The sequence below is a fragment of the Erinaceus europaeus genome, chromosome 16 (genome assembly GCF_950295315.1).
Source record: "Erinaceus europaeus chromosome 16, mEriEur2.1, whole genome shotgun sequence".
Classification (NCBI taxonomy): domain Eukaryota; kingdom Metazoa; phylum Chordata; class Mammalia; order Eulipotyphla; family Erinaceidae; genus Erinaceus; species Erinaceus europaeus.
In genome coordinates this window covers 34,044,656-34,061,375 of record NC_080177.1, presented here as the reverse complement: position 1 = coordinate 34,061,375, position 16,720 = coordinate 34,044,656, and the positions used below count along the sequence as shown (strand labels likewise).

The following is a 16,720-nucleotide window of genomic DNA, read 5'->3' as shown; positions in this document are numbered from 1 at the left end:
CAAGAGACAAATCATCAAGATAAAAAAAAAAAAAAATCACAAGAAAATAGAGGTCTTAATGAAACAAATCCAATTACAAAGAAGACTAAGGCAAGCATAAACCTGTGGGACTACATCAAATTAAAAAGCTTCTGCACAGCAAAAGAAACCACTACCCAAACCAAGAGACCCCTCACAAAATGGGAGAAGATCTTTACATGCATACATCAGACAAGAGGCTAATAACCTGGATATATAAAGAACTTGCAAATCTCAACAACAAGACAACAAATAACCCCATCCAAAAATGGGGGGAGGACATGGACAGAATATTCACCACAGAAGAGATCCAAAAGGCCGAGAAACACATGAAAAAATGCTCCAAGTCTCTGATTGTCAGAGAAATGCAAATCAAGACAACAATGAGCTACCACTTCACTCCGGTGAGAATGTCATACATCACAAGAGGTAACAGTAGCAAATGCTGGAGAGGGTGTGGGGTCAAAGAAACCCTCCTGCACTGCTGATGGGAATGTCAATTGGTCCAACCTCTGTGGAGAACAGTCTGGAGAACTCTCAGAAAGCTAGAGACCTACCCTATGATACTGCAATTCCTCTCCTGGGGATATAGCCTAAGGAACCCAACACACCCATCCAAAAAGATCTGTGTACACATATGTTCTTGGCAGCACAATTTGTAATAGCCAAAACCTGGAAGCAACCCAGGTGTCCAACAACAGATGAGTGGCTGAGCAAGCTGTGGTATATATACACAATGGAATACTATTTAGCTATAAAAATAGTGACTTCAGCATTTTCAGCCAATGTTGGATGGACCTTGAAAAAAATCATGTTAAGTGAAATAAGTCAGAAACAGAAGGATGAATACGGGATGATCTCACTTTCAGGCAGAAGTTGAAAAACAAGATCAGAAAAGAAAACACAAGTAGAACCTGAACTAGAATTGGTGTATTGCACCAAAGTAAATGACTCTGTGGTGGGTGGGTGGGGACAATACAGATCCAAGAAGGATGACAGAGGACCTAGTGGGGATTGTATTGTTATATGGAAAACTAGGAAATGTTATGCATGTACAAACTGTTGTATTTACTGTCTAATGTAAAGCATTAATTCCCCAATAAAGAAATTAAAAAAAAAAAAAGGAGAAATAGTGTGGAGAAATATTTCACAGGATGTGTGGTGGTTGATGAGTTGAAAGTGGGGAAGTGTGGGTGAAATCAGACTGAGGATGTTGTGGGTGGGTGTGGGGAAAAAATGGACAGAGGGGGGTAGGACAGCATATTGCAACCCCTTTGCATTCTCTAAGTGTTCATCACCTTCCCTTTTTCATTTTCACATGGCTTTCAGGAATATAAAAAAAGCTACGAAATTTCTTTAAGGAAGACTTATTAATTGGGGAGTGGATACTAAAAACAAGTTTTACTTAGGTCTTTTAATTTTGACAGGGATTTTCATAAGCCAGAGAAGAATATTTAATCAGTAATACAGCTGGTGTCTCTGGCTGTGATTCTCTCTATTTGTTCTCTAGAGAGAATGAATAAATTATGGGAAATAATTGTCATGTGAGATGTGAAGTTACATGCCAACTTTCACAAGTGCACATGGAACATTCTCAAGGGTTGGCCATGTGTTGGGACACAAAGACAGCCTTAATAAATAGGTTAATACTGAAATAATAAAAAGTATCTTTTCTGACCATGAGGCAGTGAGGTTAGAAATCAACCACAGGGAGTTGGTGGTAGTACAGCGGGTTAAGCGCACATGGCGCAAAGTGTTAATGGACCAACCTAAGGATCCTGGTTCGAGCCTCCGGCTCCCCACCTGCATGGAGTCACTTCACAAGCAGTGAAGCAGGTCTGCAGGTGTCTATCTTTCTCTCCCCCTCTCTGTCTTCCCCTCCTCTCTCCATTTCTCTCTGTCCTATTCAACAACAATGACATCAGTAACAACAACAATAACTACAACAATAACACAAGGGCAACAAAAGGGAATAAATAAATAAAATAAATATTAAAAAAAGAAAAGTTTAAAAGAAATCAACCAAAATTCCCATAATTGGGAGTGATTCTCTAATCTGATCCAGTTTTCTAGTCCTACTTCCAACTCTAACACCATTAAAGACAATCCTTTCAGTCCACCTACATGTTAGTTGTTGGGCTCAGGCAAAATTAGTAAAGTCATAGGACCCTTGGAATATACCTAAACTAGACTTCAAAGCTTCTTCCAACATGAAGACCCCAAATATCATCTGCTCTATTCTTACCATTAGGTTTATGATTATTAAACAATTTGTTCTGCTTTTTATCTTGAAGCTTTTAAGCCACCAAGTTTCAGATGCTACCATGATGCCAACCTGACTTCCCTGGGCAAGATGACCTCACCAATGATTCATGTAACCCTACCTCTAAGAGCCCTACCCCAGTAGAGAAAAATAGAAACAGAGTGGGATTATGGATTGACCAGTCAATACCCATTTCCAACAGAGAAACAATTACAGAAGCCAGACCTTCCACCTGCTACACACCATAAAGATCTTTGGTCAACTGGCAGAGTGTGTAATTGGGCCTGTGGCTTTGGACTTTCAGGGCATGTGAGTCTCTCTGCATAAGCATTGTGCTATCTTTTCCCTACCCTGTTTTATCTCTTGGTCCCAAGTGAGTAATTAAGCTTAAAAAAAATCTATGTACAGTTAAAAAGCCCTCAGGCTCCCATAGCATGCAGGGAAGAACATAAGAACATAAGAAGGATTAACAGCCACTGTGCTTCACTTTAGGGATTGAGATAATACTGAAACAACCTTTAATTTCCAAAACCGTGAACTTTTACTACCTTACTTAGACAAAAGTCAATCCAGAAAAGTGTGATTAGTGGATTGAAAAGGACTGAGAGAGGGACCTCATAACACATTATATACAATGGCTAAACCAAGAAGAAACACTGGAGAAATGAATGAAGACAAAAGCCCCCCTCAAAGGTAGAAGCACACAAGAATGAGGACAACATCCAAATATTAATTAAGGCATTAGTCTCTGATAAGCAACAGTTAAAGGAGGCAACTATCATCAAGCCTACCCTGCAAGAAGTTCTGAAAGGTCTTCTATAAACAACGACATCACCATAAACATAACGTATATCCAAACACTCTTAAAGTCTAGAGTAATGGCATTAAAATATCTTTAATCTATAATATCAATAAATATCAAAAGCTTGAGTTCACCTACTAAAAGGCACAGAATAGGAATAGGATCAGAAAACAAAACCCAGCAATATGTTATGTGTAAGAATCCCACCTAACTTAACAAGAAAACACAGACTCAAAGTCAAAAGATGGAAAACCATCAAACAAGTCAGTGGAACACAAAAAAGGGGATTGTGATCAAAACTGCTTGGTACTGGAACATAAATAGGCACACTGACCAGTGGAATTGAACTGAGAACCCAGAAGTAAGTCCCCACACCTACGGACATCTAATCTTTTTTTTTCTTTTAATTTTTTTTATATTTATTTATTGCCTTTGTTGCCCTTTTTAAAAAATATTTATTTATTTATTCTTTTGTTGCCTTTGTTTTTTTATTATTGATGTCATTGTTATTGATGTTGTTGTTGTTGGACAGGACAGAGAGAAATGGAGAGAGGAGGGGAAGACAGAGAGGGGGAGAGAAAGACAGACACCTGCAGACCTGCTTCACCACCTGTGAAGCAACTCCCTGTGGGGAGCCGGGGGCTGGAACCGTGATCCTTCTGCTGGTCCTCGTGCTTGGCACCACCTGCGCTTAACCAGCTGCACTACCACCCTACTCCCTGCCCTTGTTTTTTATTGTTGTGGTTATTATTGTTGTTGTTATTGATTTGTTGTTATTGATGTCGCTGTTGTTGGATAGGACAGAGAGAAATGGAAAGAGGAGGGGAAGACAGAGAGAGGGAGAGAAAGACACCTGCAGATCTGCTTCACTGCCTATAAAGCGACTCCCCTGCAGGTGGGGAGCCAGGGGCTTGAACCGGGATCCTTATGCGGGTCCTTGCACTTAACCCACTGTGCTACTGCCCGACTCCCGGACATCTAATCTTTAACAAAGGTCCCCATGGGGAAAGGAGAGTCTCTTCACAAATGGTGTTAGAAAAATTGGGTTGAAACATGCAGAAGAATGAAACTGAACCACTATATTTAACCAAACACAAAAGTAAATTCTAAATGGATCAAGGACTTGGATGTTAGACCAGAAACCATCAAATACTTAGAGGAAAGTATTGGCAGAACTCTTTTCCATCTAAATTTTAAAGGCATTTTCAATGAAATGAATCCAATTACAAAGAAGACTAAAACAAAAATAAACTAATGAGACTCCATTAAATTAAAAAGCTTCTGCACAGCAAAAGAAACCACCACCCAAACAAAGAGAACTCCCGCAGAGTGGGAGAAGGTCTTTACATGCCACAGTCCCCAACTTCAATTTATACTACAAAGCAATAGTAATCAAAACAGCATGGCAGGACCAGGTGGTGGCACACCTGGCTGAGCTCACATGTTACAGTGCACAAGGACCTGGGTTGAACCCCCCAGTACTCACCTGCAGAAGGAAAGCTTTGCAAGTGGTGAAGCAGGGCTGCAGGTATCTCTCTTTCTCTCTCCCTCTCTATCTCCCCTACCCTCTTGATTTCTGACTGTCTCTATCCAATAAATAAATATAATTTAAAAAATTTTAAAAAACAGCATGGTACTGGAATAAAAATGGACACTTGGATCAGTGTAGCAGAAATGAAAGCCCAGAAATGAGCCCACACATTTACAACCACCTAATATATGACAAAGGGAAAAAAAAAAAAAAAAGGTCTCTTCAAGTGATCGTGCTGGGAAAACTGGACAGCCACATACAGAAAAGTGAAACTAGACCACCACCTAACACCACACAGCAAGATCAAATCAAAATGGATTATATATCTAGATACTAGACTAGAACCTCTAAAATTTATAGAAGAAAATGTTGGTAAAACTTTGCAGGATCTTCATATCAAGGATGTATTTGGAGACACAAGCCCCTGGGCATGGGAAATGAAAACAAAAGTAAGTAAATGGGATCACATGAAACTAATAATCTCCTACACATCAAAAGAAAACTATACAAGGATAATCAAGAATCCTAGTAAATGGGAGAAAATATTTGTACATCATACAAGCGACTGATATCAAACAACTACACAGAATTTCAAACAACTATACAGAATTGGTACAGATATCTAAAAGAAGAAAAAAAAAAAACAATAAAAAAGTGGACCAAAGAACTAAATAGACAGCTTTCTAAAAAAAGAAAAAAGAAAAAAAAAGAAAAGAAAAAAGCACACGTGGCCTACAGACACATGAAGAAATGTTCCACTTCACTTATCATTAGAGAAATGCAAACTAAAACTACACTGAGGGAGCTACGAGCAGCAGATCGCTTTCTCTCCTCTCCTCTCCTCTCCCGGATCAACTAGGAATACCAAAGGAGACCACCCGGACCGAAACAAGACAGGACTAGAATGACCACAGAAACCCAGTAAATCACCCGTGAGTACAAACACGCATGGCTGGTGACAGAGAGGAGAGAGGGGCCTAAGGAGAGATTAAGTGACTGCTAACAGTTCGACAGTTTGTCAGTGGAGACACCACCTCCAGTCTGCTCCACCAACAAGGGGACAGCTGAAGGGAGGAAAGGACTCCCCAGAGACTCACCAAGTACAACTCTGAGTCTCCATTGCTACTACCCTCAGAATCTGGAGCAGCAACAGGGAGGGACACCAGGGCACAGAGATCTAACCGGGAAACTCAGGAGAAGACCTATACCTCGGTGGCATAGCTGAAGGGCTGTGAAAGTCTCTTTGCATAACCACTGGATTATCTCTGCCACACCCTGCTTTATCTCTTGGTCAGGAGTCATTGATTAAGCCAAGAAGCCTATTGATAGTTTAAAAGCCCTCAGGCTACCATAGCCTACAGGGGAAAAAAAAAAGGCTTTTACACCACTGAACTCCAACTCAGGGATTGAAAAAACTGTTAACTTATATAAAATGGTTAAAACAACAAGAAAAAATAATGGAGACTCGAACCAGGACAAGAGTCCAGCTAAAAGTCCTCCAGAGGGCGAAGCACAAAACAACGAGTTCAACATCCAAACATTAGCTAAGGAAATAATAACAGGAGTGAGTAAAGAATTTGAAAAAATTGTAATCAGAACTGCAGGAACAACAAATGAGAATATGGAAGAAAATTCTAATAATCGCATGGTTATTAGAGAGCTGAAAGCTGAAATTGCTGAGCTAAGAAGGCAACTAGCTGAACAAGCTAAAACAGTATCAGAGCAGGGCAACAAAATAGATGAACTCCAGAAAGCAGTAGAGGGCAGAGAGAATAGAATCAATGAGGCTGAAGACAGAATTAGCAAGATTGAGGATGAATTAGAGACAACTAAAAAAGAAGTAAGAGATCTCAAAAAGAGATTAAGAGATGCTGAAAACAACAACAGAGTCCTATGGGATGACTTCAAAAGAAACAATATACGCATTATTGGCTTACCAGAGGAAGAAAGAGAAGGGGAGGAAGAAAGCGTTCTCCAGGCCATAATAGCTGAAAATTTCTCTAGTCTAGACAACACCAAAGACATAAAGATTCAAGAAGCCCAGAGGGTCCCAAACAGAATTAACCCAGACCTAAAGACACCAAGACATGTCATACTTAGATTGGAAAGGAATAAGGATAAAGAAAGGATCCTCAAGGCTGCAAGAGAAAAACAAAGAGTCACCTACAAAGGAAAACCCATAAGATTAGCAGCAGACTTCTCCATACAAACACTACAGGCCAGAAGAGAATGGCAAGATATCTATCGAGTGCTCAATGAGAAAGGCTTTCAGCCAAGAATACTATATCCTGCTAGATTGTCATTCAGACTAGATGGAAGCATCAAAACCTTCTCAGACAAGCAACAGCTGAAGGAAGCAACCATCACCAAGCCTGCCTTGAAAGAAGTTCTGAAAGGTTTCCTATAAACAACCAGACCACCACAAATAGAACATATATCAAAACACTCTAAAACTCTACAAGAATGGCGTTAAAATATCTTCAATCTTTGATATCAATAAATGTGAATGGCCTGAATTCACCTATTAAAAGACACAGAGTAGGAAGATGGATCAGAAAACACAACCCAACAATATGTTGTCTACAGGAAACTCACCTAACGCAACAAGACAAACACAGACTTAAAGTGAAAGGATGGAAAACTATCATTCAAGCCAATGGCCCATAAAAAAGGGCAGGAACAGCTATTCTCATATCTGACATGATAGACTTTAAAATAGATAAGATTAAAAAAGATAGGAATGGACACTACTTAATGCTCAGAGGATCAGTCAATCAAGAAGACTTAACAATTATTAATATCTATGCACCCAATGAGAAGCCATCTAAATACATCAAACTTCTACTGAAAGAGCTACAGCAATATATTAACAGTAACACAATCATAGTAGGGGACTTCAACACCCCACTATCTCAACTTGACAGATCATCCAGGAAGAAAATCAGTAAAGACATAAGGGAGCTAAATGAAGAGATAGATAAACTAGAACTATTGGACATTTTCAGAGTCATTCATCCCAAGAAACTGGAATACACATTTTACTCAAATCCACATGGATCATTCTCAAGGATAGACCATATGTTAGGCCACAAAGACAGCATCAGCCTATTCAAGAGCACTGAAATCATCCCAAGCATCTTCTCAGACCACAGTGGAATTAAACTAACACTTAACAATCAACAAAAGATTAGTAACAGTGCCAAAATGTGGAAGCTCAACAGTACACTTCTTAACAACTTCTGGGTCAAAGAGGAAATCAAGGAAGAAATCAAAATGTTTCGAGAGTTCAATGAAAATGAAGACACAAGCTATCAAAATATTTGGGACACAGCTAAAGCAGTCCTAAGAGGGAAGTTCATAGCTATACAAGCACACATTAGGAAACAAGAAAAGGCACAAATAAACAGCCTGATTGCACATCTTAAAGACCTAGAAGAAGAACAACAAAGGAACCCTAAACCAACCAGAAGGACAGAAATTACTAAAGTTAGGGCAGAAATAAATAACATTGAGAATAGGAAAACCATACAAAAGATCAATGAAAGTAAATGTTGGTTCTTCGAAAGAGTAAACAAAATCGACAAACCTTTAGCCAGACTCACAAAACAAAAAAGGGAGAAGACCCAAATAAATCGGATAGTAAATGAAAGAGAAGATATCACAACAGACACTGCAGAAATTCAACATATCATACGAGGCTTCTATGAACAACTATATGCCACCAAGTTAGAGAACCTGGAAGAAATGAATGATTTCCTAGATACCTACCAACTTCCAAAACTAAGTAAAGAGGAAGTGGATAACATGAACAGGCCCATCACAGCTAATGAAATTGAAACACTTATCAAAAATCTTCCCAAAAATAAAAGTCCTGGACCAGATGGTTTTACAAATGAATTCTATAAAACTTTCAAAGAAGAACTAATACCTCTACTTTTAAAAGTCTTCCAGAAGATTGAAGACACTGGAATACTCCCTGCCAGCTTCTATGAAGCCAACATCACCCTGATACCAAAAGCAGACAGGGACACAACCAAAAAAGAAAACTACAGACCAATATCTCTGATGAACATAGATGCGAAAATATTGAACAAAATTCTAGCCAACCAGATACAGCAGTATATCAAAAAGATTGTTCATCATGACCAAGTGGGGTTTATCCCAGGCATGCAAGGTTGGTTTAATATACGTAAATCAATCAATGTGATCCACCACATCAACAAAAGCAAAACCAAAAACCACATGGTCATATCAATAGATGCAGAGAAAGCCTTTGACAAAATACAACATCCCTTTATGATCAAAACACTACAAAAAATAGGAATAGATGGAAAATTCCTGAAGATAGTGGAGTCTATATATAGCAAACCTACAGCCAACATCATACTCAATGGTGAAAAACTGGAAGCATTTCCCCTCAGATCAGGTACTAGACAGGGCTGCCCACTATCACCATTACTATTCAACATAGTGTTGGAAGTTCTTGCCATAGCAATCAGGCAGGAGCAAGGAATTAAAGGAATACAGATTGGAAGAGAAGAAGTCAAACTCTCCTTATTTGCAGATGACATGATAGTATACATGGAAAAACCTAAGGAATCTAGCAAGAAGCTTTTGGAAATCATCAGGCAATACAGTAATGTGTCAGGTTATAAAATTAACATTCAAAAGTCAGTGGCATTCCTCTATGCAAACACTAAGTTAGAAGAAATTGAAATCCAGAAATCAGTTCCTTTTTCTATAGCAACAAAAACAATAAAATATCTAGGAATAAACCTAACCAAAGAAGTGAAAGACTTGTATACTGAAAATTATGAGTCACTACTCAAAGAAATTGAAAAAGACACAAAGAAGTGGAAAGATATTCCATGCTCATGGGTTGGAAGAATCAACATCATCAAAATGAATATATTACCCAGAGCCATCTACAAATTTAATGCTATCCCCATCAAGATCCCAAGCACATTTTTTAGGAGAATAGAACAAATGCTACAAATGTTTATCTGGAACCAGAAAAGACCTAGAATTGCCAAAACAATCTTGAGAAAAAAGAACAGAACCGGAGGCATCACACTGCCAGATCTCAAACTATATTATAGGGCCATTGTCATCAAAACTGCTTGGTACTGGAACATGAACAGACACACTGACCAGTGGAATAGAATTGAGAGCCCAGAAATGAGGCCCCACACCTATGGACATCTAATCTTTGACAAAGGGGCCCAGACTATTACATGGGGAAAGCAGAGTCTCTTCAACAAATGGTGTTGGAAACAATGGGTTGAAACATGCAGAAGAATGAAGCTGAATCACTGTATTTCACCAAATACAAAAGTAAATTCCAAGTGGATCAAGGACTTGGATGTTAGACCAGAAACTATCAGATACTTAGAGGAAAATATTGGAAGAACTTTTTTCCGCATAAATTTTAAAGACATTTTCAATGAAACGAATCCAATTACAAGGAAGACTAAGGCAAGTATAAACCTATGGGACTACATCAAATTAAAAAGCTTCTTCACAGCAAAAGAAACCACTACCCAAATCAAGAGACCCCTCACAGAATGGGAGAAGATCTTTACATGCCATACATCAGATAAGAGTTTAATAACCAACATATATAAAGAGCTTACCAGACTCAACAACAAGACAACAAATAACCCCATCCAAAAATGGGGGGAGGACTTGGACAGAATATTCACCACAGAAGAGATCCAAAAGGCCGAGAAACACATGAAAAAATGCTCCAAGTCTCTGATTGTCAGAGAAATGCAAATCAAGACAACAATGAGATATCACTTCACTCCTGTGAGAATGTCACACATCAGAAAAGGTAACAGCAGCAAATGCTGGAGAAGGTGTGGGGTCAAAGGAACCCTCCTGCACTGCTGGTGGGAATGTCAATTGGTCCAACCTCTGTGGAGAACAGTCTGGAGAACTCTCAGAAGGCTAGAAATGGACCTACCCTATGACCCTGCAATTCCCCTCCTGGGGATATATCCTAAGGAACCCAACACATCCATCCAAAAATATCTGTGTACACATATGTTCTTGGCAGCACAATTTGTAATAGCCAAAACCTGGAAGCAACCCAGGTGTCCAACAACAGATGAGTGGCTGAGCAAGCTGTGGTATATATACACAATGGAATACTTACTACTCAGCTGTAAAAAATGGTGACTTCACCGTTTTCAGCCGATCTTGGATGGACCTTGAAAAAATCATGTTGAGTGAAATAAGTCAGAAACAGAAGGATGAATATGGGATGATCTCACTCTCAGGCCGAAGTTGAAAAACAAGATTAGAAAACACAAGTCGAACCTGAAATGGAATTGGAGTATTACACCAAAGTAAAAGACTCTGGTGTGGGTGGGTGAGTGGGGAGAATACAGGTCCATGAAAAATGATGAATGAAATAGTGGGGGTTGTATTGCTAAATGGGAATCTGGGGAATGTTATGCATGTAAAAAAAAAAAAAGAAGAAGTAGAAACGCAAAGCAGAAATTGACTGAGTTTGGAGTATGGCACCAAAGTAAGAAAGCAGAAGTATACTAGAGTTTGCAGTGAGTACCTCCCTAATACTTCCTCTCCACTTTTCCAAGCTTTGGGTCCATGATTGCTCAACAATTTGTTTGGCTTTGTATGTTAACTCTCTTTTCAGTCACCAGGTTCCAGATGCCACCAGGATGCCGGCCAGACTTCCCTGGATTGAAGACACCACCAATGTGTCCTGGAGCTCCGCTTCCCCAGAGACCCATCCTACTAGGGAAAGAGAGAGGCAGACTGGGAGTATGGACCGACCAGTCAACGCCCATGTTCAGCGAGGAAGCAATTACAGAAGCCAGACCTTCTACCTTCTGCAACCCACAATGACCCTGGGTCCATGCTCCCAGAGGGATAGAGAATGGGAAAGCTATCGGGGGAGGGGGTGGGATATGGAGATTGGGTGGTGGGAATTGTGTGGAGTTGTACCCCTCCTACCCTATGGTTTTGTTAATTAATAAAAAAAAAAATAAAATAATAAAAAATTAAAAAAAGAATTTTAACCTAAAAAAATAAAAAATAAAAAAAAATAAAACTACACTGAGATACCATCTCACACCTGAGAGAATGGCTTCCATCAACAAATAAGGAAATGACAGTGTTGGAGAGGTTGTGGAGAAAAGTAAACTCTGCTTCATTGCTGATGGGAATGCAAACTGGTACAGCCCTTTTGGAAGCTTGTATGGAGAGTCTTTAAACAAATAAAAATGAATTTACTTTATTATCCAGCAATACCACTCTTGGGCATCTATCTAGTGGACACTTAATCACTAATTCGAAGGAACATATGCATCCCTCTGTTCATAGATTAGATACAATATTCACAATAGCCAAAGAGTGGAAGCAGCCTAGATGCCCATCACAGATGACTATTTAAATAAGTTATGTGATATATATTCCATGGAAAACTATTCTGCAATCAAAAAGATGATAATGTGTCTTTTGGGACATAATGGATGGAACTGGAGGTGATTATGCTTAGTGAAATAAGTAAAGAAATAAAAGACAACTACTAGATGGTTTCACTCGTGTGGAATCTAGAAAACTGATACACATGAACTTGATTTAAAAAAAAAGAAGCAAGCAAACTGTAAGACTTATAAGAACTATGGTGGTTATCTTTGGGAGGTGGGAGGGTGGGGATATAGAATTTCGGTGGTGGATGTGGTGTGGAGCTATAAATTGTAATCTTACAATCTGGTAATAAACTATTAATAACAAATAAAAATGGAAAAGACAGAGAAAAAAGAAAGAAGGAAGGAGAAGAAAGGAAGGGAGGAAGGGAGAAAGAATAAAGGAAAAGTACAAAGCTAGAGTATGAGTCTTTACCCAATAAGTGTTAGGGAAAAAAAACTTCTAAAATAAAGATATAGGCATAAATCAATAAGGAATAAACGTCTTCTTCCAACATCTCTATATTTCTAAATTAGGAAATGTTCCAGTGCTCTACTATTATAAGTAGAACTATGTCATAGGCTAACCATTGAAAAGTCTAAATATTTAACCCAGCTAAATTATTCACTTATGATTCAAAAGCAATTAACAGTTACCAACCCTTAGCTGACCACTAGCACACACAGGGCCTATGAAGGGTCATACTATCAGAGATTAACTCCTATCACCTTATCCTTCTGCCCCCACAGCAAAATAGAAGGCACCAGTAAATCAAATGTATCTGATGCAAAACACCCAACTTGCTTGAAATCATATATAATTAATGTTTTTGGGGTGTCAGTGTATGTTTGAAAGCTATCTGCTTCCCTTTTATTTACAGCATAGGAAGCATTTCACAGACTGAAAGCAACCAACAATCCAATCATGTCATGTCCACATTAACATATACTGAAAAGATGCTAAAACTATTATGAACATACAATAGTCCTCTCTTTAAACACATACAAATTAATATACATGAAGAGACCTCTCCAAATCAGTGGGTCGCTAACAAAAGTTATTCCTTAAAGGAGATTTGGCAATTTCATCCACAACCCTCAACTCCAGGGTCATGTTGTTGAGAAAATGCTGACTTACAGGGTTGTTGTTGTCAACAAAGATACATTTCCAAGTTACCCCAAGAGTAAACTTTTCAATGATAAGCAATACTCTATAGCTCACTGGGAACTGGAGAAGGAAATGGACTCTTGAAAAAACCTCCTGGTCTGGGTGTTTAGCTCTTGGTACAACTAGTTAGGATCTCAACCTGCCACACTGTACTCTGATCAAATCTAGTAATAAAAGTAAGCACGGCTCCTAGCATCTTTTATTGAAAGCATCCTGCATGTCTTATGGGACACCTAATGCCAAGTAGCTAGGATGACTGCTGCCCCTCATCTGCTTGCCTGAGGCTTGCCCACCTGGTGTGTGGGAAGTGACTGCTATCCTACCGCCAGCTAGGAAGACATCACCAGTATAGGGTTGTTTCATCATGCTCTGCAACTCTTGGTCTTGACAACAGAAACTTCATGTCCCTTTAAAGAACGGCCAAGCTTCATACTTTCATTTATGTATTTATTTTCATTTGATAGGACACAGAGAAGTTGAGAGGGAAGGGGAAAAGAGTGAAACCAACACACAGAGAGAGAAACTGACAGGGAAGGGAAATAGAGTGAAACAGACACAGAAAGATCTGCCAAGTTATTTCACAACAGGTGAAATTTCTTTCCTATAGGTGGGTATCAGGACCTTAAACCCAGGTGCTTGTGCATCACTGCACACCCCCAGCATCATATTTTCAAGAAACTGTTATGACCATCCAGCAAGTAGATATGACTCCAAAAGTGACATGTTCCTCAAACTGAGCTCCCCATAGCACCCATGATAAATCATATCGCCTTCAATCATTATTTCCCAATTGGCCTTATGATTTGATTCGTTTCTTATCATTGTTTAACAGCATTTTTCATACAAACCCCTAGGCCTACTTTAAAATTCATGTGTCTCTATAGGCAGAGAAGTGGCTCAGAGGACAGAGAGCAGGACATCATGTGTGAGGACCCAGTGGCCTCTTAGTGTTGGTCACATTCCCAACTGTATCAACTGAGAAGCTCAGTTCCATCAACTGGAGTTGGAGCAGTCTTACCTGAAGGGCATGTTTGCTGGCAGAATATCCAGTGGCTAGGGGTGCAGATCCAATACCCATGATGCTATTCACAGTAACGATCTTTCCTTGCTTCCTCTCTATCATGTGAGGCAGAACACATTTTGTCAAGGACACTGTTCCCAGGTAGTTTAGCTCCATTATTTCCTTGTAGACATCTAAGCTGGTGTCTACAAACAAAGAACGCTGGGATCTTCCACCATTGTTGATCAGAATGTCAATCTAGTTAAATGAAATCAAAAAGATCAGCATGACCTAAACATGGATTGATGGAAACCTTATAGAGGGCTAGTTTATAGTATTAATTTGAAGCATCATGAAATAGAAAAGTATATATCAAACATCCTGTAATGAAAAATAAAAACTAAGATTCACCTATGAAATTGAGTTATCATTTAGGAGACTTTTTTCATGAAGTACCAAGGGTCATAAAAGTAAAAGGTTACAGTGAATTCTCTGTTCCTCTTGTTCTACGTGGGGGAATTACTACTTGTTAAGGAATGAAAAGTGCTGGTTACATGAAGACAAAGACTTGATTATGAAGCTCAACTCATGGTCCTTGACCTCATTGCAAGGACCCATTTAGTTTTGCTGTTTTGCTGTTGTTGTCACTGGGGATTCACTGCTCAGGTTGACTGATTTTTTTTTTTTCTGTTTTTCAGATGGAGAGAGAGACAGAGGGAGAGACACCAAGCACTGAAGCTTCCTTCAGTACAGTGGTAGCCCCTGGCTCAGCCTGGGTCATGTGACTGACAAAGCAAGCACATTATCCAAGTGAGCAATCTTGCTGGCACACCCACTTGCTTTCAGTGACAGCAATACAAAGGAACATCTCTTTTGTAGCTACTACAAAGCAAGGCATCAACTCAAAATGATACTTACTTTACCAAACTCCTCGAGAGCCATTTTGGTAGCTGCTTCATGGGTACTTCTGTTAGTCAGGTCAAGAGGCAAAACAAGTATATCTTTTCCTTTTAAATTGCCATTCTCTAGAAAAAGATAATTGAAAAATAGCATGGGAATCATGGGAGTGGTTTGGTGAGTAAAGTATATAACTTGTATGTGAGACCACAAGCTTGATACCCAACACTGAATATGACAAAGGTGAACTCTGGCTGCTGCTCTCTCTGTCTCTTTCCAGTCTCTCTCATTCTCTCTCAATAAAAAAATAATTTTTAAAGCCAGAAGGATAGCTCATTGGGGACCTTCTACTCTGCCATGTGTGTGAGCAGGCTCCAGTATGGTTCCCATGGCACTATGGATAGATTCAGTGCTGTGATATATCTCTCTCTCCTTTCTTTCTCTTTCTCTTTCTTCCTCCCTTCCTTTTCTTCCTTCCTTCCTTCCTTCCTTCCTTCCTTTCTTTCTTTCTCCTTTCTTTCTTTCTTCCTTCCTTCCTTCCTTTCTTTCTTTCATGTAAACCCAGAGTGTTGAAGCCCTGATTATTGGTGTTGATCCCAGAATGTTGAAGTGTAAGGAAAAAAAACTAACTTTTTTTTCCCTATTCTAGAGCCTTAGCATGCGTGATACCACAGCTGATTGGCATCTCAGGCACGTATGTTTCATTATTGTAGAAAGAGAAAGAGATAGTGAGAAGAAAGACATCACAGCTTTACTCCAGCATCCCTGGACACTTACCAGTATAGTCTATGGTGTTACTGTATCCTAACAGAACTCAAGCACAAGTCTATACATTGTTAGGCAAGCATCTACCATCTCCAGGTCATTCAACTAAAAATGTATTTTAAAAGGGAAATATTAGTGCGGGATTCATAAAAAGCTCCTTGCTACTCATATTAAGCTTTTTCTTTCACATTAAGTTTTAAATTCACTCTAGAACTAGACCTGATAAAATTAATCATTCTGGAGTGACCAATCAAAGCCTTTCTCAGTGACCAAGAAAGAGACTGGTTGTACTATGGCAACAACTTATCAGACAAAGTGTGATTAGGCACACAGCCAATAGGATGGTTTGCATCTACTTCAATATACAGACTAACACTGGAACAGACTCTAGAAGATATCAAACTTACTTGTCAGAAAACTTATGACACATTTTTGCAAAGAAAAACAAAAATATGTCATGACTTCTCCAACAGCCCAATATATATAACAATATGAAAGAAAACAAATTTTAGAGACATTTCTGATAGCTTCAAAAAACTTTGGTTATTCAGGAGTCAGGAGGTAGTGCAGTGGGTTAAGCCCATATTGTGCAAAACACAAGGACCTGTGTAAGGATCCAGGTTCAAACCCCCTGCTCCCCACCTGCAATGGAATCACCTCACAAATGGCAAAGCAGGTCTGCAGGTATCTATCTTTCTCTTCCCCTCTGGCTTCCCCAGAAAACAATGACATCAATAACAACAACTATAATGACTACAACAACAATTAAAAAAAAATAACAAGGGCAACAAAAGGGAAAATAAATATTTTTTAAATTATGGTTATTCTTTTGCACATATA

At 39.1% G+C, this 16,720-nt stretch overlaps 1 protein-coding gene across 2 annotated transcripts in view; it reads right to left on the bottom strand.

Moving 5' to 3' along the window:
• DHRS7 (dehydrogenase/reductase 7) overlaps positions 1–16,720 on the bottom strand; it is a 52,001-nt gene that overhangs the window by 18,779 nt on the left and 16,502 nt on the right. For both annotated transcript variants that reach the window (XM_060174889.1, XM_060174890.1), the window contains 2 exons: positions 15,137–15,243; positions 14,237–14,476 (listed from right to left, as the gene is read on the bottom strand). In XM_060174889.1, the coding sequence (XP_060030872.1) occupies positions 14,237–14,476; positions 15,137–15,243 (347 nt within the window). The remainder of the gene's footprint in view (positions 1–14,236; positions 14,477–15,136; positions 15,244–16,720) is intronic.